The following is a 25322-nucleotide window of genomic DNA, read 5'->3' as shown; positions in this document are numbered from 1 at the left end:
CCCCTTAGAAAGTCATCACATACCCTGAGAGGTCCTCATACCCCTGTTGAAGATCACTGTCTTAAGCAACTATGGAGGCACCTAGCTCTCTACTTGTACTTGCCCATGCGTTAGCTTTCCCTTCTAACAACTCCTGCTCTGTTCACTCACTGTTTATTCACCTGCTGTGCGTTTCTTGGACCTGTGCTTCAGTTATAGAGGCTATGACTGTAGAAACAATCTGTTCTACACACAAGCTGGAGAAGTGGTCTACCACATTGCTGCAGTTGCTGTTGTGTACAACAGGCAGCAGCACTCCCAGAGGCTGTACCTGGGGCATGATGATGACATTCTCAGCCTGACCATCCACCCAGTGAAGGACTATGTGGCTACTGGGCAGGTATGTATCTCTCCTCTAAGATGGGGGTCTAGCCAAAGAGAGAGAGGATTTAATTTTGAATCCAGTTTACATGTTAGAAATTCAAGAAATACTTGATATAAATAAACATGAGGCAGGAAGCTGAAGATTCAGTGAATGCTGGATCATTTCATGATGATGGGAGAATCAACCAACATATTCTAGCACTATTGGGAAGCCTCTGAAGGATTCTTATCCTAACGTGATGAGATCTGTGAATAAGATTGGCTAAAACTAATGTAATGTAAATTCCTTGAATGCAGTTTTAATATATTTTCCTCATCACTGTGTGCCCGGTACTTAGTATACCCTGGGTACTCAGTAAATGTTTATTGAAGGAACCATCTTTTCATACTAGTATAACATCTAGTGTTTATTTTTCTAAAGCTTAAAGTCGTATGAATTTTGGCTAATTTATTATTTTGTATTTTACCCTTTCAAAAAAACATAAATTTTGTCTGAACTATTTTGGATGCCTAAAATTTCGATTGAGTCTATAATTGAAAAGCTACTCAAAACAGAGCCCTGTATTCAGTCATTTCGTGTGGGGAAAGGTAAGAGAGAAAGTCAACTTAGTAAACAAAGAATCTGTTAAACTCAGATTTATTATCTTGCTGGTAAAGCAACAATACTGTCAAAAGTATTTTAAGTTTTGTACTGTTCCAATGTATAGATTACATTTTCATTCACTTTTATTATGGGCTTTTAGCTGCATGTAATGCTTCAACTGATTCTCAACATCTAAGTAGAAAACTCCAAGAAAAACTCTTGAATGAGGGTCAAAGGTTAACATGAGACAAGTAGCCATTTCTGAGACTTGACATGCAGGTAGTAAAAGTCTTTGAACAGGGTTCATGAGATCCATAGATGAAACTGAGGGCATGAAGGGAGTCAACCCCAGAAATGTGCATTTTCAGGGAAGAAGAATCCATGGCTTTTATTTTATTTGTCAGAATATTACAATGCTCCGAAAGGAAAGAGCCATTAATTGACACACTTGCTTGCTGCCCCTCTAACTGCAGATGGACCATCCAGTATGCATTGGCTGACATTATTGTTTTACAAGTAATTGATCACTGTTTTGCCTTTTCACTGGCCCCCCACTTCTTTTTTGTCTTTATTATTAATAGATGATTCTTGATTTGTGGGTATTTAATAGCCTTCCTTTGAAAGAAAAACCAGAGATTAGTTCTTTACATAAACCCCTGAGGAGATACTGCATTCTATACTGTAATTGCTGGGAGGCAAACCAGTATGCCAGTAGCCACTCCAGGGGTAACTGGGCCTCTACCGACCAATGTAGGAGTTGGCAAGATTCTGCTCAGTTAGGTGCCTGGCTCTATGTTTCACTTCCCTTTTAGAGTCAGTACCCAATAGGACTTTTTTGCTGTGTATTATAAGTGAGGCAAACTACTTTACTATTACAATTTTCTCTAGTGTTGGGAATCAGTGTGATAGGAGCTTGTGTCCCCTTTAGGAGAATCCGTCTTAATGAGAGAGAGTTAAGCCATGAAACTGTCATTTCCCAGGGGGAGAAGCAGGGCTAAGGCTTCTTGGGGTGGGTAAAATAATTGAGATGGATGATAGAACTCCAAGGATAGTGCCGTGACAACATACAGGTGACTTCTGTGCCCAAGAAGTAGAATCTTGTGTGGTGTTGAGAAGGCAGGGAAGGGAAAGGTAGACCTACCTAACTGACAGAGCAAAGCCCAGTGGACATCTGAGTCAGAGTGTTACAAGTCCCTTAACTAGGAGCTGTGCACCAGGTTAGGCTCTGGGCACGCACCTTGATGCCAAAACAAGCCTCTTAGACTCTTCGAGTCCTCAGTTTCCTCATCTGGAAAATAATGGAGTTGGGTCAGATGATTTCTGAGGTCTTCCTACTCTCCAAATGTGTGTTTTTTGGTTTCTGAGTAGCAGTTGACCCTAAAGAACAAAATCATTCTTACTATAATTTGTAAGTAGTCAATAACACTCATTCTATTATTTAAGGTTGGAAGAGATGCTGCTATTCATGTGTGGGACACACAAACTCTAAAATGTTTGTCACTCTTGAAAGGACAACATCAGAGAGGAGTGTGTGCACTTGATTTTTCAGGTAGGCCCCAGTTTTCTGCTAGAGTCCTTGGCAGACGATTCTACATTTACTTCCAGGTTTGTTTGTTTAACATCCTCCTGTTTAGTTGAGTTCTGTTTGTAATGAGGTAAGCTCTTCGTACGTCAGCTACCCAGGCTTTGACTGGAAATCAGATATGTAAACACCTCACCAAAAAATGTGGCCTTTAGGTTACATGTCCTTTCTTTGTCTTCCCCTTTTCCCTTCTCCCAAGTCATTACCAAGAGCTTGCACCGTGTTCTGTATTTGCTTGAGCGGTTTGAAACCCAGAACAGCTGTTGCTGTTGAGGCACTTGTTGTAATTGTCTGACAGTGACTCAGAACATCAATTTCATCTCTCCAAACAAGTGGGCGCACAGCTTTTGTGATTTAAATATAAAGAACTAGAGAGAGGGCTGCAAATTCTCTGCAGAGGGCCACTTTACAACACTGGTGTTTTGGAAATAAATTTCATGTTGAAGAAATAGAACTGACATTTCCATCTCCTTAGTTTAAAATTTGAACACAGTACTATAAAAATACTAACTGATGGACATCATTTTCTTTAGGGTAAGGCTGTTTCTTTAAGCAGAATTGGAGAATGAGAACCTATCACAAAAGATGTCTTTACTAGAAATTTTTAATAATCCCAATTGTAGAAATTAGATCAGTAGACAAAAATTCTAAACTCTCTATAGAAAACCGATTCTATAATTTCCTTTTTCTAAATTTCATTCAAATTTTTAATATATGCAAAATGTGTATTAGTCATCAAATTCCATGACTCCACAACCCTAGTCTCTCTCATATGTCCCTCTCTCTCGACTATCTTTGTGCAAGCCTTCACTCCCTCTCATCTGTGCCATGAGTAATGCTGGTCCCTGATTTCATCCCCACTTCCTCTAGTCCATCCAACCCACTTCTGGAGTCTTCTGGAAGCACAAGTACATTGCCACCACATGGACTCTCTTGTTGACTGACTCAGGGCTGAGCCCTTGGTTGGACATTCATGACCTTCCTGATCTGCCCTCAACCTTCCTTTGCAGTGTTTTCCACCACTAACCCATTCGTGTTCCTTTACAGCTACCGAACTTCAGAACCTAAACGCACTCTTCTCCTTCTTTTGCCTGTGTTCCTTTGCTCCTGCTGTTCCCATGTGTCTCTTCAAGTCCCACCACCTTTTAAGACCAAGCTGAAAGTTTTCTCCTCCAACCTTCCAAGGAGAAATATCCTGTCCTTTCTTCTGCATCCTTTAGCCCATTGTTGTCATTGTTCTTGTGGGACCTGTTAGAGTCCATGTGGTGCAGTAGTTATTTGTGTCAACATCTCCTATGCCCTTCACACACAGTAAACTACTTGGGCAGCAGAGCCCGTTTCTCTGTTCCCCACTGCACATGTTGTAGTGCTGTGGGCATAGAAGCTACTCCAAAAATGTTATGAATGAATGAATAAATGAATGAGGTTTTGCTTAATGCTATTTGCCCTGCCTTTCACTATTACGACTAGAACTTCACATTTTCACAAAGTTTGGGTGAAAATTATGTTTATCTATTCTCTGACCAATAACATGGGGCAGTTTTTTTGGATTTTTTTTGTGACATGCACATTTTCACTTACTGTAAGTATTATACAAATCTGAGTTGTTATATCATTATTAGAAGTTATTTAATACTTTCTCTGGTTATTGAATTAGTAAAAATCAAGAGTAAACAGTTCATACTCTACACTAGTGGGCATGTGAGGTAGAGAAGGCCTGAGTATGGAGGGAGAAAGAACTACTCAGCATACCACCTGCTGGTTGAAAGCTCAGATAACACATGTAATAACCCAATAAACAGTGAGTACAAAGTCCTAAACTTCCAGAAGTTTGATGGACATAGAATTTTAAAATAGATGCGCCATGTCTCCATAATAAATCAGTAATATCTAAAAGGAAACAATAATTTGAGTTCAAATATGGTTCTATTCCAAAGATGTGAATGAATTTCTTCTGCCTTTTTTTTCCCATAGTTTCACTTCTCAGTGGATGAATTGCCCTTTTCTCAAAGTTAACTTTGCTAGCAGATACATATGTGTATACTTAATATAAAAAATGAATTCATAATTATCCTCTAGAAGAGTGGTAAGACACCCATTAAGGTAGCAAAAATAAATAAAACAATACACCCAAAATGTGTACTAGATTATGGAGAATCTAATATAGTCATATTGGTGACATTGAAAATTGACTCAGTAATTTTAGCAATTTGGCACCATATAATCAAAGCTATAATTCAAAGTGACAAGTACATGGACTATGTGTATTTCATACACATTTCTATGTATCAGGTTAAGTGAAAGAGAAAAAATAGAACTAAAAATAGCATCTATTCACTGATTTCAACTGAAAATGTCTGTATGTGTATTAACATATGAACAAAGTGGCAGGAAATTTAGAGTAATATAAATAGAATTTAATAATTATTAGATTATTTACTCTATAGAATTGATTACTTTGGGAGTTTTTAAATTTAGAAAAGTCAAAAAGACTAGCTTGTGTTACTTAAATACCTTCAGAGAAGGGATTAGAGGAATTTTGATGAAACACAATGATTGTGAGACAGGTTAGTAGCAATAAGCTGGTACCCAGTAACTTGGTCTCTGCGTTTCTGAGAGCTCACATCTCTTCTGGGCTTAGTAGTTTTATAGAAGAAAGATCAAGAAATTAAGTGAGCTTAGAAATCTTTCGCTCATAAGGCAGCTCCTCACATCATTGCCAGGGTAGAGAAACCAGATGCTCTAAGAAGACATTGAAAAGCTGATTCTGCCACTGCTTCTAATTCTCATTTTGAGCAAATAAAAAAATATCCAGATATGGTAGCCAGCCCAGTGGCATAGTGATTAAATTTGTGTGCTCTGCTTCATCTGCTCAGAGTTTATAGGTTCAGATCCCAGGAATCGACCTACACACTGCTCATCAAGCCATGCCTTGGCAGCACCCCACATACACAGTAGAAGAAGATGGACACAGATGTTAGATCAGGGACAATCTTCTTCAAGCAAAAAGAGGAGGATTGACAATGAATGTTAGCTCAGGGCCAATCTTCCTCACCTAAAAAAAAAAGAAAGAAAGAAAAGAAAGAAAGAAAGAAAAGAAAAACCCAGATATGAAATATTTTCTGCATAAAAAGGATATTTTAGTTTTAACAATGCACTCTTTATTCCCAGATAACAATCACTGTGGAAGAGCCCATTTGTTCAGCAAATGTGTTATTTTTAATTTGGGAAAATTACATTTTTGTCTCAGAGTTTAAGTACAATGTTAGAATAAATGGCAGAAAGGAAACTAGTTAATAGTTTTAGAAAGCAGTAATATTAAGGACTACTCAGGAAGAACTTTCACTATTATCTATTGTGTTTGATCCATCACCATGAATGGTTACATGAAGATGAGTTGTAGTGGTTGATTGATCTCTGTGGTCTCCATGGTGCTTCTAGAAGGTATGAGTTGAGGCCCCTTTGGTTTAATTTGTATTGATAGTACCTTGTGTTATAATGATATGGCTTTAGTCTTAAACCCCTGCAGCACTTTACAGGCCAGGATTGGAAATCAAGAGAGTTTGTGGTATGGCCCAGGGAAGAGTCAAACACAGTGACAGATCCAGAGCTAGAACCAAGGTCTCCTGGCTGGGTTGTGAGCTGGTGGGAGCAGTGCGGGGAGGTCTCCCTCCTCAGTGCTCTTGCCTTCTCCTGCCCCTGCCCTCCACCAGGAGTTGTGTCAACTTTTGCCATGGGAGTTGTATCTGGAGCATGCGGCATGTTCGCTCACTTCCCCGCTCCCTCTACCCAACTAGCGTCTCCAGCTGCCCCTCCCATTCTCCAATATAAAGGAGGAGTCGGCATGGTGATGCATAGAGGCTGCTATGTGGACCAGACCCCTATGAAAAGAGACCTCCATCCTGGAACAGCCCTGAATCACACACTTTCCTGAATAGGAGCAGGAGCAACTATACCTTCCTTTTGGAAACTGATAGAAAAGTGAGTGGTTTAAGTAAAAATCCCGAGAGAGATTATTTAGATTCTCCTTTAACCGTGGAAACAGGACACTGACATCAGTTATTTTCTAGCTGGTGGCCCCGTCTATGTGCCTCAGTACCCCCATCTCCGCCTATCTCTTACAAGCCAGCCCATTTTGGAGTGGTGTTGGAAAGACCTGCTGATAGTACATTTGTCTCTCATTAGAGAAAGAAATTGTCCTGGAAATACAAAGCAGGAAAATGATGTGAAAACTAGACAGCAAACAAACAGCTATAATGTAGAGAGTTAGATTATTCTTCCTACTGTCCAAAAGCAAACAAAAAGAAGACATTTTTAATCAAAAACATTTCTTACAATATAATCTGTAACTTTAAATTGTGTAAATGAGAAGGAATGAATTTACATTATCTCACTTAATTGAGCAACTCTTTAACTTTGTGAATTTATCATCACTGTCTTGGGAAAATAGAGCCATCTTTGTTTTTGTGCTTGGCCTGAGGAAAGTTCTTCCACGTGAACAGAAAACCAAATTAGAAAGAGAAAGCTTCAGCCACATAGATATTTTCTAGGCTAAATATCATCCTCTTATTTTAAAACCTTCATGGAATAATAAATGATTTCCACAAGGGCACCTCTAAGTCTAACTTGATTTTATTGTGTTCAATTCTGAAAACCTATGCATTTTTTATGAGCCTTGAATAAAAGGACCAACTTGTAATTGTCTGAATAAAAATTTCTCTTTCTAATTTGCCCTTTACTGTTGACATTAAGTGCATTCGAATTATTTCTGGACTATGTCACAAAATATCCATAATTAATACATACTGTGACTGGAAAGATTTGAAAGGACAGCACCTAGACTCTCAAAACATGGCTGAAAATCAAAAACTCCAACTAACTGGTGAGGGAACACTGGGTTTTCAAAGCTGAGGTCAAGCCTCTGCAGGAGAAATGAAAACTGGGAAAAAATTAAGAGGTAGCCAATTATATTTCCAAACCATGTGGTATGCAGGAATAGCCTACACCTGCGGGATTCAAGAAAACGTCACCATCCTAAGGAGAGGTATTTGTTGAGGTGACTCTGGATTCTTACTGTTTCTTCCATTGCTACTCAGAGTCATGATACTTCTATTGGGGTAGAAAGGCTGTATACTGTGAGGACAAGCTGATGGGGCCTTGCAGAAATTCTTTACTAGAATTTATTAGAATTAGAAGCCACAAAAATCAACTTTTCCTGAGGCCTTCTTCAAGAGAGATAACACTTTGAAAACTATCATCTTAGGGGCTGGCCCGGTGGTGCAGCGGTTAAGTGCACATGTTCCGCTTCTTGGCAGCCTAGGGTCCGCTGGTTCGGATCCCAGGTGCGGACATGGCACTACTTGGCAAAAGCCATGGTGTGGTAGGCGTCACACGTATAAAGTAGAGGAAGATGGGCATGGATGTTAGCTCGGGACCAGTCTTCCTCAGCAAAAAGAGGATTGGCAGTAGTTAGCTCAGGGCTAATCTTCCTCAAAAAAACAGCTATCATCTTAAATCCGTGGGTGCTTGCATTCTAAGGAGGACATAATAATAGGTATGCAGATTAAAAAAGAAAATATAAAATATAGAATTAATGAAAGCAAAAAAAAGAGAGACACTGAATATTTGTGCAGTGTTCTTGAAATAAATGGTAATTAAAAAACAATTAACATTTTTGTAGCTATATGACATAGTACATTCCCTTTTCCTTCAGACCATCCTGGGCACATTCCATCTTTATCTTTCTTGTCCTCCTCAATGTCACCAGAATCATCAGCATTCATTGAAAACCAGCTCAGTGTGAGGATCACAAAGGAAACATGATATGATTGCTAAAAACTTTAGAAAGGCTTGTCAGCTAAAAAGGGAGAAAACGCCAATTAAAATAAAATCCCCAGATACAGAGGCATGCCAGTATATAAAAACAACCAGGCCATACCAAGAGATATGGAAAAAGTAATGTTATTGGTAATGAGTAGGAAGTCATTACCAGTCCCTTCTCCCCAACGCATAAAAAGAGACCTTGTCCAGTTTAAAGCCTGGTAACATTTAAGCATAAGGACATGTCATTAGCGGTGATTCAGAAGACACTGTTTATAATAATTACTGGTGGTGATTCAGCCCTTGAGGAAAGTGTTAATGTCTTCATCTAATACTACAGCCTAGTAGCTTGAAAGTTAACGTAACTTTCAGATCCTTGCTTCATGCGGAATAATAGTTGACGATTGGGGAAGATGTGGTTTGTTAAGCCAGACTCTTCCTTTTTCTTACTTCCCTTCTTCCTCCAGAAAAGGAGCAGACCAGTGTTCCTAGGTGGTCAGGGAGGGTCTCCGGCACAAATAAAGGCACTCCCATGTTGAGCATTGGTTAGCGTTAGGGGTAGGGTTACCAGATTTAGCAAATAAAAATATAGGAGGCCCAATAAATTTTAATTTCAGATAAACAACAAATAATTTTTTGTATCAGTATATTCCATGTTTTGTATGATATGTCCCAGGCAATATTTACACTTATATTGACTGGGACATACTTTTACAAAGAAATTATTTGTTTCTTATCTGAAATTCCAGTTTAACTAGACTTCCTTTATTTTATCTGGCAACCTTAATTTGGGGTCTACTCTAGGACTGCCTTTGAAAATATCAGTTGAGACCCCGAGTGGACTGGGGAGAAGCAGTTTATTGCAGACTTGGGTTTCTTTACCCTCATGTTGTTGGCCTTCTGCAGACAGAGAACACGCCCTGCTAAACTGATGCATGGTTGGTTGATGCTTGGTTACCCATCTCTGAGCCAGTGAGCAGCTAAGATGGAACTGCTGACCCAGAGACGCTTCTTCTGTGAATCTACATTTTCGGAAAAGCAGCAAAGGAAAGGCTTATTGACTTTTCCTCCTCTTTTTCTTCTTTATTTTTGGGAAGATTAGCCCTGAGCTAACATTTGCTGCCAATCCTCCTCTTTTTTGCTGAGGAAGATTGGCCCTGAGCTAACATCTGTGCCCATTTTCCTCTATTTTATGCTGAACGCTGGCACAGCATGCCTTGATAAGCAGTGTATAGGTCCGCATGGAGGATCCGGACCCACAAACCCGAGGCTGCCGGGACGGGGTGTACCAACTTAACCGCTACACCACTGGGCCAGCCCCTTTCTCTTCTTCTTTCTTTTTTTTTTTTTTTAATTTTTTCCTCCCCAAAGCCCCCCGGTACATAGTTGTATATTCTTTGCTGTGGGTCCTTCCAGTTGTGGCATGTGGGACGCTGCCTCAGCGTGGTCCCATGAGCAGTGTCATGTCCGCGCCCATGATTCGAACCAACGAAACACTGGGCCGCCTGCAGTGGAGCGTGCGAACTTAACCGCTCGGCCACGGGGCCAGCCCCTTCTCTTCTTCTTTCTTGAAGGGAAAAAGCAAATTAACTATTTTTCTTTCAAATTACAAAATAATTTAAAAAAATTTTTTGGAAAACAACCTAAATGTCCAAATTATAGTAATCCTTGGTAATATTATAAAAAATATTTAATACTAAGGGGAAACGTTCATCATGTAATAAATGAAAAAACAATATGTTCGGTACGATCCTGGTGTAGTTTTTTAAAAGCACATTTATGTACAGAAGAAAACTGACAGGATATACATCAAATGTAGGCCTAGAAATTTGGATATTTTAAAAATTTCCTTTATCCATATTTTCTAAATGTCCTATGACAAGCATACTGCATTTGAAATAGAGAAACTAAGAAATTAAGATTTTTAAATTACAAAATCATCTCTTGAAAGAATTTTTGAAGTGATATTTAGTTTCTAACTTGGGCGTTTTTTTTTCTTGAGGAAGATTAGCCCTGAGCTAACTGCTGCCAATCCTCCTCTTTTTGCTGAGGAAGACTGGCCCTGAGTTAACATCCGTGCCTGTCTTCCTCTACTTTATATGTGGGACTCCTACCACGGCATGGCCTTTGCCAAGAGGTGTCACGTCTGCACCCAGAATCCGAACCAGTGAACCCTGGGCCGCCAAAGTGGAATGTGCACACTTAACCACTGCGCCACTGGGTCGACTGAAGTAATATTTAATTTCTGTAATACTCTTATCTTGGAGGGTTAAACAGAACCCAGTTTGTTAGAGCTGAAAATAGACTGAGTCATGAAGCCAAATAGCTTTTCCAGTAACAATCATGAGATTTGTCTGTCACAAAATAGACAAGGTTTTTATGACTTACTTGAGATGCCCTCCCATAGTTCTCTGTCTCAGGTTGGAATGTTGTGTCAGCAATTTAGTTCAGCACCCAGTTATTATGCATTAAGAAGCTCAACTGTCATTAGCTATCCATTTCATTCAGTGAGGTCCCTTTAGTATATGATGCTTCTAATGTATCTGAGCCTAAATAACATTCTTAAGGGCAATTTCTTGTTCCTCTTTACAGTATGTAAAATGTTTTGGCTTTTCATCGAAGAAATGAATCATTTGACGTTTGTGTTGTTTTCATACAGCCGATGGAAAATGTCTGGTGTCGGTTGGTTTAGACGATTTTCACAGTATTGTATTTTGGGACTGGAAAAAGGGAGAAAAGATAGCCACAACAAGGTAAGAAGCTGCTGGGGTCTTACGGCATCCTGCTGATGATCATGCTTTAGTAAAGGTCAATAGTTTTCATTTTCTGGTAAGATTTCATCTTCAAGCTCAGATGAAATTCACATAGGTAGCTTAATATCTAAGTGAAAGCATTGCAATATTTCATGGTTTCAAACCTGACTTAAAGCAGTTGATGTTTGTGTCAGGGAACTGGAAAGTTCTGAAATCATTTCCAGAGAGTTATTCCCCACTTTGCATTTAGTAACATATGCATTATCTGTATGAAAGCTTTTTATCAGCAGTAGAAAAGCAGCTTTTCTCAAGCTTGTGCCTTGCCCCTTGTTTTTCCACTGTCTTAGCATCTGGTGAAGGATTGTCAATGTCACTGGAGTTAGAAGTACCATTTGTCATGAGGCTGTGGCATGCTGGAAAGGAGGCCCCATCGTGTACATCTGCCACTTGCTTTCAAAGCAGGCAAATTGTTTCCCTAATCTCCCCATCTTATAAATAGACTTTTCAAGACCGACTGCTGTTTATAGACCACCTGTCCTCCCTTACCCCAGCCTCCCCCGCTGCTGAATCAGCCCTAAGTCTGAACATTACTTTCCACTCCTACTTACATTGGGCTTAACTGTTTGCCCAGCTGCAGTCAGAGGTCAAGCTAGTTGGCAGCCAAGGCCCAGCAATACAATTTGTTGCCCAAGGCGCATTACCTCTCTGCTAGCTCTTCCCTGCAGTAACCAACTCCCTTTCTATTTTGCAATAGAAAATCATTTTTAAGTGAATGGCTTTGAACCTCAAAATTCACTTTTTAAATTAATATTTCCCTCCACAATATCAGATAGGAAAAAAGGTTTTTGGTAATTTGATTTAATGAATGAAGATATATAAATTGCTGGAGACTCGAAGGAGGAGCAGATGGAGCCTTGAGGACTCGAGCTGACCGTCTTAGGAGAGAAAGAGAGGCTTTTCTGATGACTGCTATTGAGATGGAATTTTTGGCAGCAAATGGCAGCTCATCAGTCCGCCTGCCCAAATGGTTTCTTTTGGCCTCTTTCTAGTATTCCTCAGTGTTAAATCACTCCCTCTAGTACTCAGATTCAGCTCCTGGTCAGAACTCGGCTTTCCTCCTAGACTAACACACTGAATTTTAGTTTAATATTTCTGATAACATACCATCTGCATTACAGATGATTTCAGGCAAAGCACATGTCTGCATTTCAAAAGCAACAGAAATTCAATTTTCCTGCCAGAAAACCCTCTGCAACTGTGGGTAGCTCACCAGCTGTGTGCCAGAAACAGTAATAGAAATGGAAGAAAGACATATTTATTAATATAAAAAGGTATATATTTGACATGCTTGGTAGATAGTGTTACTTCTATTTAATTAAATTAAAGTGACTTAACACCATTATGTTAATGACGCAATTTATTTTTGGAATTGCTCCCAAGCCTTATGTCACATTCCCAAAACAGGACACCTGCAGAATTGCCCTCGGAGAACATATTTGCAATTGCAACATTAACCACTGCTCTTTCCAAGAAGGAATGTCAAGGATTGTTAAAGTTCTTTGGAAGAATACTGGATTTTAAAATAATAAATAATAAATATTTGCACAATATTTATTAAATAAATATTTTCACAATATTTAATATTTACATAAAACTTAATAAATATATAATATTAAAAATAATAAATATTTACATAAATACATAACAAAACAAATAAATAAAAGTTCTATTTATGACCTTGAGTTAGGGTGTTTAAGTAGATAGAAACTTTAAAAACAGAGACATGAAAGAAGTGCCTAAGAGAAAGAAGGAATACTTTACTGATGGCACCTTCCTGGCTTGCAGAGTCCTTGCACCTCCTGGGAGGGCCTACTTTGCTCTCAGAGAATGGCTGACACCCCTCACTGTGCACCTCTGTGTGTCAGTCATTGCCAGCATTGCCACTAGCAAGGGTTAACAGTACACCTGCTTCTGGCAGGCTGCATTGTTCTGGGAGGGTGATGTTCTACAGCTATGCCCGTCACCCGGGATATGAGATTTCCCCGTGGGGAAGGGCACAGTAGGAGGCCATGATGGCAATGCTGCTGGTGCCCTGGGCTCACGTGTGTCTCCTGCACGACACTGCACTCTCAAAAGTGCCCTCTCAGTTGAGAAAATGTTTAAGTGAGCCTACGTTTTATAGTAGGTTCAGAGAAATTCAGAATTGGCACATAGGGATCTCTATGAGCCTTTATGCAATCTATGTGAAAATTTCTTTGCCTCTGCTAATTTTCATGAAGGATTTGTCACTTCCATTACCAATGAATTTTTTAGGTTTTTTTCCTTTTAAAGGTTGTTCAGATTTTAGTCTAATATACAAGTAACCCATTTAAGAACCAAGGCCAATCTTTTATGGGCACTAGTTAAGTTGCCTAATATCAGTGTCAATGAGGGCACAATAATGAGATAATTAATCAGGTGCCTCTATTATGCCCCTTTACTTGAATTTCCATTGCACTGGTAACATGACTATGGGGGATAATGACCAATTATTATTAACCTGCTTTATCTCAGAAGTTTGAGCAGTAAGGATCTTAGGCAAAAGGTACAATTATCAAGGTGCCTAACAAGAATGCTTCCAATGTTAGTGGGAAATAGTCATGCTACTAGAAAGCTTAGGGACACAATGCAGCCCACGTAGGGCAGGTATGTAGAGCTTCAGAACATGCACTTCTGTGCCAGCTTCGCTGTTGGATCCTTTTTAGGTCCCTACCCTTACATATTCATTTACTGAATATGATGAAGTCTCCTGCATACCACATTGGCACCTTTTCTTTTTCACTTTCTTTTTAAAAAATGTGTATCACTTTAAAAATAACATTTATTGTTCTTTTCTCTGTTTTCAAAATAATACATGATCATTATAGGAAAAGTTAGAAAGCATAGAAAAGCACCAAGAAGAAGATGAAAATCATCCATAATTCCTGTGCTCGGACATAGCCATGGCTCATCTCAGCGCATGTTCTTTAGAGTATTCTTCTAGTGTTTTTATCCATTTTTATTCATGTGAGGCATTGTACACATGGCTCTGTAACTGGCTTGTTTTTTCACTCACCAATATATCATCTCCCTGTCTTCTAATTTATGTTATTTGGCTTATTCTATAGTATTATTCTATATCGTAAGCCATTTTAAGTCTTTTTTCAAGATGGAGTATAAATCAAACATTCATTCAGTCTTTGTGTTATGGGCTTCACAAAAGAAGAGAAAACCAAATCTGACACAGGACTGGGCGTCTGTGCAAATCGAAGGGCTCCAATAGAAGATTAGGAAACCAACTCACCTGCTGTGCAGCTGCCCTTGGCTTCCAGAAGAGGGGCGTTTCCTCTCACGCCCCTGGGCTTGCTGATAGGGTTTAAATGTGGTTGTATGCAGTGAATACCCATGAGTCAGGCAGGAGGAATTGTCCTGTGTTAGGGCAGCAGTCCCGTTGGCTACATTCACATTCTTTCAGTTTAGGACCTGAAAGTCTTTCCATTTTGCTTTTCTTACACACACTCGTGCACACATACACAGTTGTAGGGAGATTCCCTATGAATTTAGCAAGTGTCTAAAGGAAAAATAACAGAGGAATACAATGAGTGTTCTTTATTTAGATGTTGACATTAACTAAACATTTACATGCCATCATTAGTCAGTTTAGAAATATAGCCATAATATAAACTACTTGAGTTTTTATGACACCAAGAAATTAGATGAAAGCCAAAATATTCCCTCAAAAAATATTTTTCCGACTGTCTAAATTTTGGACATTGTATACACACAAGCAAACGAAACAATGCTCTTCTCTCTCTAGGAAATGTAATTTGTTGTATCTGTTCTCAATTTTCATTTCGGTTTTCTCTAGCATCATCTCTCTAAACTTTATATTAGTGATTTGGAATCTGTGGTATTTTCCATAGATTTTTCAGTCGAGAAATCTTTAGATGCTTCGTGTCTTTTATGGTATCTGGTTCATTTTTCCTCTTTGTGTTGAGCGCATTTTCTCTTCTCTTTTATCTAAACCTTTTCCTCTCGGTCCTGATTGTTCCTGATACATCTGGTGATGTATCTTGGCTCTAGTGTCCATGCTTGACTTTTGACTTTCAAAGAGACAAAGAGAGAAAGTTCAAAAATCAATTCCTTCTCCTTTCCCTGCCTCTCACCGTAAAGACCCACATTCTTGTAGCCATAATGGGTGTGGAGATGCTCTGTTCTTTATTTTGCTTTTAACTTCTTACTATGGGAATTTTCAAAGTTACATGAAAGTGAAGGAAATAGCATGATGAACTCCTTTGTACTCATCACCCAGCTGCAGATTCCTCCAAATGGTACCAATCTATCCTCCCTTATTTTTGTCTCTCACTTTTTTTGCTAGAATATTTTAAAGAAAATTCAAGACACCATATTATTTGACCTTATATACTTCATTAGGCATTTCTAATGGAAAAAGGCATATTTTTAAAAACCACCATGCCCTTATCACAGCTAACTAAAGCAACAGTAATTTCTTTCTTTTATCGGTTATTCAATTAATAATCAAACATTTCTGATTGTTTCAAAGAGGAGATTTGGTTTGTTCAAATCTGCATCCCAACAAGACTCACACATTGCATTTGGTTGTTACATCTCTTAGGCTGTTTTATTTTATGGCAATCTCACCTTTTTCATGCCGTGAAAACATTTGAGAAACCCAGTTCTTTGACCTATAGGATGTTTCACATTCTGAACTTGACTGATTCTTCATGGGGGTGTTTCAGGCATTCCCCTGCATTTCCTATAAATGGTAGTTAGATCCATAGTCTTGATTGGATCCATGTTCAGTTATTTTTCTTTCTTTTTAAATTAAAAAAAATTTTTTTATTGGAGTAACATTGGACTATATTATATAGCTTTCAGATGTACATCATAATATATTTCAAATTCTGTGTAGATTACATCATGTTCACCACCCAAAAACAGTCCCTCACCACACATTTGTGCCTAATTCAGTTCTTTTTCTCAACAGTTCATTGGTAAATAAATCATATACCGTATAATTCACCCATTCGAAGTGTACAGTTCGGTGGCTTTTAGCATGTTTACAGAGTTGCGCAGTCATCACCATTATCTAATTTCAGAACACTTTCACAATCCCAAAATGAAACCCCATACCCCTTAGCACTAATCTATTTTCTGTCTCTATGGATTTTTATATTCTAGTAATTTCATACAAATGTCTCATTCATACAATATGAGGTCCTTTATGACTGGCTTCTTTCATGTAGCGTAATGTTGTAAGGTTCATCTATGTCATAGCATGTATCAGTACTTCATTCCTTTTTATTGCTAAATGATATTTCATTGTATGGATATACCACATTTTAATTTATCCATTTATCAGTTGATGGTTGATGGCTATTTGGGTTGTTTCCACCTTTTGGCTATTATGAATAATGCTGCTATGAACATTTGTGTTCAAGGTTTTGAGTAGACATATGTTTAATTTCTCTTGGGTGTATACCTAGAAGTGGAATTCCTGTGTTATTTGGTAACTGTATGTTTAACATTTTAAGGCACTGTCAAAATATTTTTCAAAGTAACTGCACCCTTTACATTCCCACCAGCAATGGATGAAGGTTCCAGTGTCTCTATATACTCACCAATACGTTATGGTCTGTCATTTTCGTTACAGCTGTCCTAGTGGGTGTGAAGTGGTATCTCATTTTGGTTTTGATTTTCATTTCCCTAATGGCTAATGATGTTGAGCATATTTTCATGTATTTACTAGCCATTTGTACATCTTTGTAGAATTGTCTATTCAGATACTTTGCCCATTTTTTTATTAATATATATTTTTTATTTTATTGAGGTCATATTGGTTTATAACACTGTGTAATTTCAGGTGTATATTATTATATATCAGTTTCTGTATAGACTCGCATCGTGCTCATCACCAATAGTCTAGTTTTTATCCGTCACCATACATATGTGCCCCTTTACCCCTTTTGCCCATCCTGCAACCCCCTTCCCCTCTGGTAAACACTGATCTGTTCTCTTCATTCATGTGTTTATCTTCCACATATAAGTGAAATCATATGGTTTTTGTCTTTCCCTGTCTGGTTTATTTCACTTAACATATTACCCTCAAGGTCCATCCATGTTGTTGCAAATGGGACGATTTTGTCTTTTTTTATACTTTGCCCATTTCAAAATAGGGCTATTTATCTTTTTATTAGTGAGTTGTAAGAGTTGTTTTTTTTTTCCTGAGAAAGATTTGCCCTGAGCTAACATCTGTTGCCAAATTTCCTCTTTTTTGCTTGAGGAAGATTTGCACTGAGCTGACATCTGTGCCAATCTTCCTCCATTTTGTATGTGGCACTCCGCCACAGCATGGCCACCAACAAGTGGTGTAGGTCTGTGCCTGGGCACTGAACCTGGGCCAGCAAAGCTGAGTGCGCTGAATTTAACCACTGGGCCACAGGGCTGGCCCCAAGAGTTTTTATATATCTATATGTATATGTATAATATTCTGGCTACAAGTCCTTTATCAGATAAATGATTTGTGGATATTTTCTCCCATGTTCAATTTTTTAGACAAAAATACTTCATAGGTACTTCCTGTTTCATCACATCAGAAGAAACATAATCAGTTGCATACCAGAGGATTAGGGCAGTGGGAGTGGTACTTCCCAGGTGCTAGCAATGGGGCTGTATTAGCTGCAGAAAAATTTAAAAAGACTAATAAAACCAACTAAAAGCCAGTCTGCTTTTTGGTATTCCCATGAGCCAGCAATTCTAAACAATGTTGGGGATGGAATTCTTCTCCCCCAGGGCAGAGTGCTGCTCCAGCACACCTCCATGGAACACCACTGCACGAAATGTGTGTCCTACTCTTAGTAAGACTCAGCTCACTTGTGGGATCTGGTAGCATCAGCCTGATCCTTTTGTTATAAAGCTTTCCATCAATGTATTACCTAATGGTTGTAGCATCTATTTACAACTGTGGGTTAAACTGATTATTTAATTAGAGGTTGAAAATGATAATTTTCAAATTCTATCATTCATTCTTCATATTAGTAGAATTCTTATAAATAAGAATTTTCCCTCATGAACCATTTGGTCTCTCAAAATACAGTTCACACCAGAAGTAGTCCTTTAAATTTTAGGCTTATTTGTTCTTTGTCTAACTTGCAGATATTTTTCCCAGTTTGTCATTTGTCTTTTCAGTTTGCGATGGTGTTTTCCATCATGCAGAAGATTTTTATTTTTAGGTGGTCAAATGTATCAATCTTTTCTTTGCTTCAAGATTTTTGAGACATAGTTAGGAAATATTCCCCATTCTAGGTTAAAAGGAAATCACTTGTAATTTCTTCTGATCTGTCATGGCTTCATCTTTACATTTAGATCTCTAAACCATTTAGAATTTATCCTAGTATCTATTATGAGGGACAGATCCAATTTCATCCTTTTCCATATGGTTATCAAGGTGTTCCAAACACCATTTTTCTTTTAAATAGACTTTAATTTTTAGAACAGTTTTAGATTCACAGCAAAGTTGAGCAAAACTATAGAGTTCCCATATATGGCCTCGCCCAGCTTCCCCCAAATCCCCACCTCCCATGAGAATGGTACGTTTGTTACAATAGATGAAGCTACATTGGCACATCATTATCACCTAAAGTCTGTAGTTTATGTTAGGGTTCACTCTAGGTGTTTGTGCATTCTATAAGTTTTGACAAATGTATAATGACATGTGCCCTGCATGATAGTGTCATAGAGAATAGTTTCACTGCCCTAAAACTCCTTTGTGCTCTGCCTGTTCATCTCTCTTTCCTTTCCTCCCCTCTATCCTGCCAATTGCTAATATTTTTACTATCTCTATAGTTTTGCTTTCTCCAAAATGTTGTATAGTTGGAATTATATAGTATGTAGCCTTTTTATATTGGCTTCTTTCACTTAATAATATCCATTTAAGATTCCTTCATGTCTTCTCACGGCTTAATAGCTCATTTCTTTTGAGCATTAAATAATATTCTGTTGTGTGGATGTACCATGGTTTTTTTATCTGTTCACTTACTGAAGGGCATCTTGGTTGCTTCCAAGTTTTGCCATTTATAATTAAAGCTGCTGTAAACATTCATGTGCAGATTTTTGTGTGGACATATGTTTTCAATTCCTTCGGGTAAATACCAAACTTGACTGCTGAATCTTATGGTAAAAGTATGTTTCGTTTTGTAGGAAACTGCCACTGTCTTCCAAAGTGGCTGTACCATTTTGCGTTGCCAACCAACAATGTTCGAGAGTTCTTGTTGCTCCACATCCATGCCAGCATTTGAAGACAAACACCATTTATTTTAGAAGTTCCTCTTTTCCCCATTGATATGAGACCTTGTCTTTATTATATATCACATTTTAATATTCATTTGGGTCTCTTTCTAGATTTTCTATTTTGCCATTGGTTTGTCAGTCAATTCATGCACCAGCACCTTACTGTTTTAATTCTGAAAGCTTTATAAATTGTCTTAATATCTAGGAGAGCTGCCCTTCCCAGTTTGCTCTACTTTTTCAGAGTTTACCTGGCCATTCCTGCTGGTTTATTCTTCCATAAGAACTTTAAAACCAAGGTGTCTAACTCTAGATTAAATACAAACAAACACCAAATGTTCTTTTTATTGGAATCAAGTTGTATTTATAAACAAAATTAGGGAGAATTGACATCTTATGATTGAGTTTTCCAAACCAAGAACATAGAATATATTTCCTTTTTAAAGTCTGCTTTTCTATCTTACAGATGTGGGTTTTTTGTTTATTTTACTCATTTTATGTATTGCACATATCTTGTTAAATTTATGCCTTGATGTTTTCGTCGTTGTTCATAAAGTCTTCTTGTGCATTATATTTTTCAACTGGTTTTTGTATATATTAAGGTTATTCATTCTGTATTTAACTCTATATACTGCAACTTTACTAAATTATCTTGTTTGTCATTGTTTTTATATTAGTTTCTTTTGAATTTTCTAGGCATGTAATTATATACTCTGCAGATAGAAATAGTTTTACCTCTTGCATTCCAGCTTTTCTCCCTTTAACTTTTAAAGTCTTGTCTAACTGCATTAGTTAATGTGTTCAATACAGTGTATAGTGGTAATAGTCTTGTTTCTGGCTTTATTGGGAATGGTATTAAGTAAGAACATGACTTTTGAGTCACGCAAACAGACTATGAATAAGCTGCTGTTCCAGCACCTTCTGATTTTAAAGAAAGGATAATGGCACACAGCATCTGGAGAGCCAGCCTGTGTATAATTGGTCTTGAATGAATCTGAGTTTCTCAGTGGGAGTCAAGGGCTGCAGGGAAATATAAATGTCTAAGAGATAAGTCTGACACATTTATTAATTCCTACTTTATTGAGTATTAATTGAGTGTTTTTTAAATCACAAATGAGTGTTAAATTTTTGTCAATTATCTTTTCAGCATCTGTGAAAATTATGACATAACTTTTCTCCTTATATATATTAATATGATGAATTGTACTATTTGATTCTTTAATAATGAACCGCCCTTGCTTTTGATCATAATGTATTATTTCTTGGTGTGTTATTGGATTATCTTTGTTAATATTTTACTTGAGTTCTTTATGTCTGTATTCATAAGAGAGACTGGTCAGTTATATTCTTGTTGATTGCTTCTTTTTTACATAATGAAAGCTATGTCATAACACTCTAGAGAAGATCATCAAGTAGTCCATTAAGACCAGGAAATCCTTAGATTTTAATGTGATGACTCTATCCTCTAAAGCAGAAATTTCCCTGGCACTGTGGAATCCCAGGTCTCCAGCTCCAGGTCTACAATAAATGCTCACATGCATATTTCTCCTTCTGCCTCTTGGGTTATAAACCTACATTTGCGGATGCACAGCATCACAAAGTGCCTGAATCAATAGATAACATCATTTCTCTCTCCATGGACATGAGCCAAGAGCTTCAATTTCTAGTGAATACATTTCTAGCTGACGCTTCATTTAACACAAAGTTATGCCTTCCACAGCAGGAATATTACATTGGTAGCTTCTCATTAATGCTGTTGCAGTGTCATCTTCTTTCTCCTGTACGAGATCCCTGTATCCTGAGAATTATTCACAATCCTATGGTGGTGGCATTAATTTAATCTTATGGAGACATTCTGATCCATTTTAAATGTTTCATTAATTTGTTTAAAGTATAGTTAAGTAACTTTTAGTAGCAATATTAGAGTAACAAGAAAGGGTTCAAACATGCGAAGAAAAGCCAAAGCTTGTTATTTTAATGTAGAACCCATGTGTATTTTAAATCATCTTCTAATATAGTTGTCGTGTTACATGTGCCTAATGAAAGTTAGACTGAATGCATACGTTTAATAAAACTCTATATCACTGCTTCCTTCAGAACTAGAATTTTTTTTCCTATTTGTCTCTTACAGAGGACATAAGGATAAGATATTTGTGGTGAAGTGTAACCCTCACCATGTGGACAAACTGGTTACGGTTGGGATGAAGCACATCAAATTCTGGCAACAAGCAGGTACTATTGTTGGGCCTCATCGTTTATGTGATTGAGAACTTTGCTCCAGCTGGAGAGACCCCACCACCACTACCTAGCCTGTCTCTGCAATCTAAAATTAAAATGTGCCTAGAAGATGTTCCCTCCTAAATTCATTTTGGATTCCTTAATGTCCAAGCTGTAAAACTTAGAACACTATGTGATGCTATGCATATTCATCAATATCTAGAAAGCTTTGGAAAATGTCCTTCTGTGAAAATAATTATTTTTGTATTTAGTCATCTGTCCTAAAAGCAATAATTATGTTGGGTTACTGAGCAGAAAGCAAAATAATCATTTTGGTTGGGCGAATACAATTTTCAGTATTATGAGGGTTCCTTTATTAATTTATCACTGAATTTAGCAAGTAAATTAAACCCTAACACTACACACAGTAGGTGGTCAAAATAAATATTTGTGGATTATATTGTTGATAATAATGATGAATAAATAAGCATGATAGAATATGGAAGGATATCTTATTCTTTTCACTAATAAGCCATACCTGTTATTGCTATTATTTCTGACATTCGTAGTATCAGCTTTGATACCAAGCTCAGTCTTATTCTAGACAAAACATAAATAAGCATTGTTCCAGTACTTTCTGCTTTCAAAGACAGGATGATGGCACCCAACATGTCTGAAGATCCAGCCTGTGTATAGTTGGCTGGAATGAATCTGGGTTTCTCAGTGCTAACCAGGAAGTGCAGGGAAATGTGAACACCTAAGGGACAAATCTGATGTACCTTCTCCTACACAATGATTCATTTTTCTCACCCCAAAGTTGCTGTGATAAAATTGAGGCAAAATCTACACAACATGTTTACATTTTACATTTGCAGCCAGTGCTGTTTTCATTCCTTTTGGTCAGCATTCATGAAGACTTTCCTGGCTCCCCCAGGCACTTAGTCACTCCTGCCTTTGGGCTGGCACAGAACTTGCACTGAACTTAGTTAGACACATGTCTCATTGGACTGAGATGCATATCGAGTCTGTCCAACCAGACCCTAAGTTCCTTGAAGGCAGGAACTCCTTCTTTTCATCTTTGTACCCTGAAATTGACCACCGTGCCTGTCACAAAGTAGGGATCCAATAAACACTGAATTAATAAATGAGTGAATGAGAAACCTTCTTACAATATTTTTGTCTATGATATTTTCTTCCATTTTTATACATCTTTATGTCCACATGATATGTAGACACATTGACTTTTTCATTGAAGATAGTTACATGCTCATAGAAGGTGTTAATTTTTAAAGAGTAATAATTATTCATTATCCACTCCAGGTGGGGGCTTCACCTCTAAAAGAGGAATTTTTGGAAGTGTTGGAAAATTGGAAACAATGATGTGTGTTTCTTATGGACGAATGGAAGATCTAGTATTCTCAGGAGCAGCTACTGGAGATATTTTTATTTGGAAAGACATTCTGCTACTAAAGACAGTGAAAGCTCATGATGGGCCTGTGTTTGCTATGTATGCGTTGGATAAGGTATGGTATATTTTTCAGAATTCATTTTTCTCATCAGCTTTCTAAAATTATCAGGTAGTCTTAGGAAGGCCCACAGCAAGAGGATGGTTGTATCTAAAACAGTACTATCTGAATTAGGAAGTACCTCCTGAACCTCCGTCATGAACCTCCAGTCAAGAGAAGACAGAGAGGGGAGTACAAATATTTTTATAACTTATCTCTCATTTATAGTTATTTCTTTATGTGCAATTTCTCTCCGTGTTTTCAGACTTGCTCTTTCTGGCTCTCACTCCTAAGAACTCCTTAAGAAGTGTTGGGATGAACGTAGACACACAGTAACAGAAGAGTCTTGAGAAATATTTCAGCATTGTTCTCATCCTTGGTGGCACAATGAGCTGAGATCTGAAAGTGCCAAGTGGTTAGATTATTGTCCCACCCATCAATTTGACCAAAAGTTATATTGATAACCAATTTGTTCCTTGGTAGATAGGTTCAGCTTTAACAAGAGTGTTAAAATTTTTTCACCAGCTGTATTAGTCAGGGTCCTCCAGAGATACAGAGCCAGTAGAATATACATATATATATATATGTATAAATGTATACATATACATACATACACAAAAAAGAAGATTTATTATGAAGAATTGGCTTATGTGATTATGGAGACTGAGATGTCCCACCATGCCGTAAGTAAGCTGGAGACCCAGGAGAGCTGGTGGTGTAATTCAGTCCAAGTCCAAAGGCCTGGGAACCGGGGAGCCAATGGTGTAAATCCCATTCTGAGGGCTGGAAGAGATAAGATGTCCCAGCTTTAATCAGTGAGACAGGGAAAAAAGGGATGAATTCCTCCTTCCTCTGACTTTTGTTCTATTCAGGCTCTCGAAGGATTAGATGATGCTCATCCACATTGGGGAAGGCAGTCTGCTTTACTGAGTCCACCAATTCAAATGCTAATCTCATCCAGAAGCACCCTCACAGACAGAGACAGAAATAGTATTTAATCTGAGCACCCTGTGGCCGGTCAAGTTGACACATAAAATTAACCATCACGCCAACCATATGTTCACTGAAGCTCATCTTTGTCCTGGTCTGTCCAGCTACCCACCTGCCTTGCAGTGTTTCTTTATAAAGATCACATGTACCTTCAGTGCTGTTAAAGCTTTCTTCAATCAATTTGCCAGAAAAATACCAATTTTTCATTCCCTGCCAGTTTGCTGGTGGTACTAGTTCATCTGTGCCCTCTGACCTCCCAACAGTCTAAGCCACCCAGTACACCTAACTAAGCCAAGCCTCATTTTGCGCTTACCTGTTCCCAGGTAAATATGCTGATCTCACTACAGAAGTACGTTCTTGTCAGATGTGCCACTATAATGGTTGTTTTAGTGGTTAAGCTGTTTTAACATTTGTTAAAATGCAAATGTTAGAAAAGATTAAAGCAGAAAGCAAAATTTTTCTAAGCTCAGAAGTTGATGTGACAACTTGTTTAAACCCTTTTATTGTTTGGTAAGTTAAACTGAAAAATCATGGGGAAAGACAAGGATATCACAGTATAATGTACTTCATTTAAATTTATTTTGGAGATTGAATCTCCCTGGGTGCAAAATTTATAATGGGAATAAGGATATTTAATATAATAACCTTCAAAATATTATTTCCTTGTGAACTTCATTGAAATGCAGTAAATTAAAAGTTTCTAAGAAAATAGAATGAATTATTCAGTATTTTCCGCAAAAAAAAGGACTTTTCTAAGAACAGTTGGTATATATAAGTTGCCAGAAAAGACAACTATTAAAGCCAAGAAACCATAAGCTTAGAACAAGAATAAAGATCCCTGTTCAGTAAAAAATATCCAATATGTTAAGCTTTTTACTTTCCAGGTTTTGTAAAAATTAATCAGGATTTTAATTGTTGTGGAAATTGATGTCACTTGAACAAATCAGCAGGATAGTTTTGTTGTATGAAGTATCTAAGTTACTCTTAATGATAAATAATGATATTTTCTCCTGGATGTAAATATTTAACAATCATTTTTAATTATGATGTTAATTCTGATTCATTCAGTAGGAGTATATGAAATCCCAGAAGCTCTCCTAGGCTTTGAGGCTGGTCCTGTTCCATAGGAGCCCACATTCTAGTAGGGGGGCCAGGCTTGGAAATGGCCATCCATGATCCAGGGT

General features: G+C 37.8%; 1 protein-coding gene across 4 annotated transcripts in view; it reads left to right on the top strand.

Annotated features, from left to right (window-relative positions):
* Nucleotides 1–25322, top strand: part of EML6 (EMAP like 6) — a 253213-nt gene that overhangs the window by 154006 nt on the left and 73885 nt on the right. For all 4 annotated transcript variants that reach the window (XR_006888845.1, XM_046663360.1, XM_046663358.1 and 1 more), the window contains exons 15-19: nt 193–379; nt 2390–2495; nt 11008–11101; nt 21558–21658; nt 22964–23166. Coding sequence is in view for 3 of the 4 variants with exons in the window: in XM_046663360.1 (XP_046519316.1) it covers nt 193–379; nt 2390–2495; nt 11008–11101; nt 21558–21658; nt 22964–23166 (691 nt within the window). In the remaining variant the exon portion in view is untranslated. The remainder of the gene's footprint in view (nt 1–192; nt 380–2389; nt 2496–11007; nt 11102–21557; nt 21659–22963; nt 23167–25322) is intronic.

Source organism: Equus quagga, chromosome 5 (assembly GCF_021613505.1).
Source record: "Equus quagga isolate Etosha38 chromosome 5, UCLA_HA_Equagga_1.0, whole genome shotgun sequence".
Taxonomy (NCBI): domain Eukaryota; kingdom Metazoa; phylum Chordata; class Mammalia; order Perissodactyla; family Equidae; genus Equus; species Equus quagga.
The sequence above is the reverse complement of the archived record's forward strand: the minus strand, read 5'-3'. Positions and strand labels throughout refer to the sequence as shown.